This window comes from Pollachius pollachius (assembly GCF_949987615.1).
Source record: "Pollachius pollachius genome assembly, chromosome: 9".
In the NCBI taxonomy this organism is placed as follows: domain Eukaryota; kingdom Metazoa; phylum Chordata; class Actinopteri; order Gadiformes; family Gadidae; genus Pollachius; species Pollachius pollachius.
The window spans coordinates 1,789,719-1,794,718 of NC_136942.1; the positions used below are offsets into that span (position 1 = coordinate 1,789,719).

At 57.9% G+C, this 5,000-nt stretch overlaps 1 protein-coding gene across 1 annotated transcript in view; it reads left to right on the forward strand.

Moving 5' to 3' along the window:
• ush1c (Usher syndrome 1C) overlaps positions 1-5,000 on the forward strand; it is a gene marked incomplete at both ends in the record, with an annotated part of 22,857 nt that overhangs the window by 14,235 nt on the left and 3,622 nt on the right. Inside the window, 9 exon segments of the mRNA XM_079742759.1 lie at positions 85-98; positions 100-195; positions 695-757; positions 759-842; positions 844-873; positions 965-1,060; positions 1,119-1,187; positions 3,255-3,389; positions 4,105-4,170. Coding sequence (XP_079598885.1) covers positions 85-98; positions 100-195; positions 695-757; positions 759-842; positions 844-873; positions 965-1,060; positions 1,119-1,187; positions 3,255-3,389; positions 4,105-4,170 — 653 coding nt within the window.

Below are 5,000 nucleotides of genomic sequence, written 5' to 3' on the forward strand. Positions count from 1 at the left end.
GGGGGTTGGTTGAGCGAGCGCCTCCCGGGGCTGTGATTGGCTGACGGTCCCTGGCTGCTGCCGCCGCTGGTGGGCATGTTTCAGAGACGGAGCGGGAGGGACCTGGAGGAGTCGGCCAAGGTCCAGCACTGGGTGGAGCGCCTCTGTCAGACCAGGCTGGAGCAGATCTCCAGTGTGGAGAACGAGTCCCCTGAGGTAGAGAGACACAGAGAGACAGAGTGAGAGAGAGAGAGAGATGAGATGAGAGGAGAGAGAGAGAGAGAGTGAGAGAGTGGGGGAGAGAGAGAGAGAGTGGGAGAGAGAGAGAATGAGAGAGAGAGAGAGAGACCTGAGAGTAGAGAGAGAGAGAGAGAGAGAGAGAGAGAGGAGAGAATGAGAGAGAGAGAGAGAGAGAGAGACACAGAGAGAGAATGAGAGAGAGCGAGAGAAAGAGAGAGTGGGGGAGAGAGAGGGAGAGAGAGAGAGACAGAGAGAGAGAATGAGAGAGAGAGAGACAGAGAGAGAGACAGAGTTGAGAGAGACACACACAGAGACTGAGAGAGAGAGAGAGAGCGAGAGAGAGAGAATGAGAGAGAGCGAGAGAGAGAGAATGAGAGAGAGAGAGAGAGAGACAGAGAGAATGAGAGAGAGAGAGAGAGACAGAGAGAGACAGAGAGAGAGAGAGATGTCTTAACGGGGGGGTCTGGTCTGTCAGATGTCCCCTCCCCCTGAGCCCAGGGTGCGGCGCTTCCCCGGGGGGCTCCAGCTGGCCACCACCCGACCTGGACGACACCGACCTGGACCAGGTGGACCAGAGCCTGCGGGGGCCCCTGAAGAGGCTGGCCCCCACCCAGCCCGGGACCAACCTTGCCCCCCCCTCCCCTGCCCCTGCCCCCCCCTCCCCTGCCCCTGCCCCCCCGTCCACTCAGCTCCACCCCCCCTCCCCGCCCACGGCGGCCTCTCCCCCTCCCCCCCCGCCCTCCAGGGGCCCCCGAGGCGGGGGTCAGGGGGCCGATGGGGGGTGCGCCCCGGGGCGGGCCCGGGGCGCACCCCCCGTCGGCCCCTGACCCCCGTCCGCTACGTGCCCCCCCCGTCTCAGTCCTCCTGGCCCCCCCTCCTCCCCTCAGCCCACTCCTCCTCCTCCTCCTCCTCCTCCTCCCCCTCCTCCTCCCCCTCCTCCCCCCCCCTCCCCCCCAGCAGCGCCCGCGGTCCGGGGACAGAAGGGGGGCCGGGGAGGGCTACCCGCGCCCCCCCCCGCGGCCCGGCGGAGTACCGCAGCGAGTGGGAGACCGGGGGCTACCTGCCCAGAGGGGGGCTCTACTCTGAGAGCGAGACGTCCTATCCCTCCAGTCCCAAGGTTGGAGTGCCCCCCCCAACACCCTCCTCCCTCCTCCCTCCTCCCGTCCCCTCCCGTCCCCTCCTGTCCCCTCCTGTCCCCTCCTCCCTCCTCCCGTCCCCTCCTGTCCCCTCCCGTCCCCTCCCGTCCCCTCCCGTCCCCTCCTGTCCCCTCCTGTCCCCCCCTGTCCCCTCCTGTCCCCTCCCGTCCCCTCCTGTCCCTCCTGTCCCTCCTGTCCCCTCCTGTCCCCTCCTGTCCCCTCCTCCCCCCCTCCCGTCCCCTCCTGTCCCCTCCTGTCCCCTCCCGTCCCCTCCCGTCCCCTCCTGTCCCCTCCTGTCCCCTCCTGTCTCCTCTTGTCCCTCCCGTCCCCTCCTGTCCCCCCCTCCTGTTCCTCCTGTCCCTGCTGTCTCTCCTGTCCCCCCCCTCCTGTCCCCTCCTGCCCCTCCCGTCCCCTCCTGTCCCTCCTGTCCCCTCCTGTCCCTCCCGTCCCCCCCCTCCCGTCCCCTCCCGTCCCCTCCCGTCCCCTCCTGTCCCCTCCTGTCCCTCCCGTCCCCCCCTCCCGTCCCCTCCTGTCCCCTCCCGTCCCCTCCTGTCCCCTCCTGTCCCCTCTCGTCCCCTCCCGTCCCCTCCTGTCCCCTCCCGTCCCCTCCTGTCCCCTCCTGTCCCCTCCCGTCCCCTCCTGTCCCTCCCGTCCCCTCCCGTCCCCTCCCGTCCCCTCCCGTCCCCTCCTGTCCCCTCCTGTCCCCCCCTCCCGTCCCCTTCTGTCCCCTCCTGTCCCCTCCTGTCTCCTCTTGTCCCTCCCGTCCCCTCCTGTCCCCCCCTCCTGTTCCTCCTGTCCCTGCTGTCTCTCCTGTCCCCCCCTCCTGTCCCCTCCTGCCCCTCCCGTCCCCTCCTGTCCCTCCTGTCCCCTCCTGTCCCTCCCGTCCCCCCCCTCCCGTCCCCTCCCGTCCCCTCCCGTCCCCTCCTGTCCCCCTCCTGTCCCTCCCGTCCCCCCCTCCCGTCCCCTCCTGTCCCCTCCCGTCCCCTCCTGTCCCCTCCTGTCCCCTCTCGTCCCCTCCCGTCCCCTCCTGTCCCCTCCCGTCCCCTCCTGTCCCCTCCTGTCCCCTCCCGTCCCCTCCCGTCCCCTGCATGAAGACCTGAGTCCTGCTGCCGGACCTGGGGGTGATCCTTGTCGTGGCGTGTTCCAGTTGGTCTTTGTGGTGGTTTTCATTGATACGTTTCTATTGGCTCAATGAGGAATATCGCCTTGCTCTAATCCTTGAGGTTATTTTCCATCAAACCATTTGTTGACGTAGGGTTTGAGGAACAGTGGTGTTAACACGCTGTTGTATTCAAATGATCTCGTAGTGGCTGCGGTAGGATCGCCTCAGGGATTTGGTGCCCGTGTGTGTGCATGCTCTCTCGACATAAATGATATTGCTCATTTTCCACGTGAAGGAGATGCAACCCGCTGGTTCATCGATTGCATTTTGCAGCCTTCCTAAAACATGTGCATCCCAGCGTGAAGCATGTGCCCTGCGTGGAACGAGATGAACGACATGTGTGCAACTAAGCATGTTTGCATGTGGCCTGTTTTGTGCCTTTGTGATATATCAGGCCAGTGGCATGTGCGAGTGTGCATTTAAATGGTTAACCCTCTCATGCTTTATTAACACTGATAGGTGGGTTTCATTTTGCTGGGGTTCAGGTTATGAGAAACACATCCCATGCGAGTCAGTTTTCCACCTCAAGCGTTCCCTTGGTAAGTGTGTGTGTGATGTCTGAGCGCTACCTCAGCCTCCTGAGATAGTGGACCACTGCCAGTGTGGTGGGCTGAATACATTGGAATAGATTAGACTCGATGTTACATACGGCAGCATATGTGGTGACTAAGCTGTTGGAACGGAGGACTTAGATTGTACTCGAATATCTCTTGTACGCCGTCAAACGGGACCAACAGAAACTAGCGCCCAGCCCGCCCAATCAGAGGCGTCCGACGGGCCACGTCATGTCCAAGCCTGTCATGCTGCCACCGTCCCACACACAGAGCCGCCCCGACCCGCCACAGCCACAAGCCCTGCGCTCCGACGGCCTGGTGAGTGTGTCCGAGGAACCGTCTGACCCCCGGCAGTCGAAACGGGTTCTTATTCGTCCTTATTGGGAGCTCGACCGTTTTTATACTGCACCAAAGGGCCTGCACTCTGACTTCCTGTCTGAGGATTTGTTTTTTCCGTCCCTGAAACGATAACTTCCTTTTTCGCTCTTTATTCTCCTTCTGCTTCGTCTGTGGTTATTGGATCACGCCAGAAGGCCACTCGCTTATTGACTATCGAATCATACTGACATGTCAAATAACGACAGATGATTACGTTTCATTTTTTATTATTATTATAATTGACATGACTTTATTAGTCATTTAGCATGGACTCATCCAAAGCAACTTACAGAAAGGCTTTCAAAAGCATACAATCAAAGACCCCTTACAGCATTCGATTAAAATAGGAATATTTATAAGAGGGCAAATAACATCTGACCTATTTAATAATAGGTCAGATGTTAAAGATGGAGAGGGATTCTGCTGATGGACATATGCTACATGTCAGCTCAATCTGAATTAAATGGTTAAATACTGACAGTAATGATGGGGAATGAACCGTGTGTAATGAGTTGACTTGACAGATCCCGTCTAAACGGCAGTTACATCGGACCATCGGTTGACCTTTTTTCGCCCTTCCTCATCATGGCCGTCCACTGCGTGACCCATAACCCCACTGTGTATTAACGTCCGCTAATGTGCTTCTGTGTTGTAGCCTCCAGAGATGCTCAAACGAATGGTTCCCTACAACTCGTCTTTCAAATCGAACACCAGGAGACAAGTAATCCATACGCATTAGCCCCTGTGTTCCACTTCCCCCAAACCACCCACCTGAGCGTGCTCTCTCCTGCTCCCGCTGAATCACCGACCCGCTGGTGCTGGATGTTTTGGTGGTCTTTCTTGTTGGGAGCAGATAATAGCCTTCCATCGCCGGACCAATTCGGAGCTGTGTATTCAGCCGGGACCGGTCGATTTTAGACATCCAAGGGGGGCCCACCGAAAATTCTCCTGAATGCAATTGGATCGACCAACCACCAGTCTCAGCAACGAAACAGGGACACGTCAGTGGCTGCCATTTTGGCTGTTTATGAAAATGCGGCACTCAAATAGGGCGTTACGTACAGTCATCGCATTAAACCCGCCCCATTTTAACTGAATGGTGTGATCATCATGCCAGAGCAAATAAATCATGGGCATGCAGATTGGTCTTGTGACCTGGGGCTAAAGCTATAAGCTATTGCTCAGGGTTATTAATTCATTTTGAACTGCTGTCATCTGCGCCATAACATTCTGTACGTATCCGTTAATGCATTTAATTGAAACTAGGCGGTTGATGGTAAAATCCTTGACGGTGTTTGCACGGGCTTACTACAGGCCTGCTACAGCATGGGCATTCTTTATTTTTTGGCAGATATTTTGATTTATTGAGCACTGTCAAATTTTGAGAATCCCAGAAAAAAAATGACAAAATGCTTTTACAATAATTGGCCCACCCATCTTTAATGACGTTAATCAAGAGTCCGCCCCAGTCTGTATCCGTTTAGAGTTCTCTCTGGGCTGTCTGGTGGATGACTGATCACTGGAGCGTGGGCAGCTTGTTTTGGTATTTAC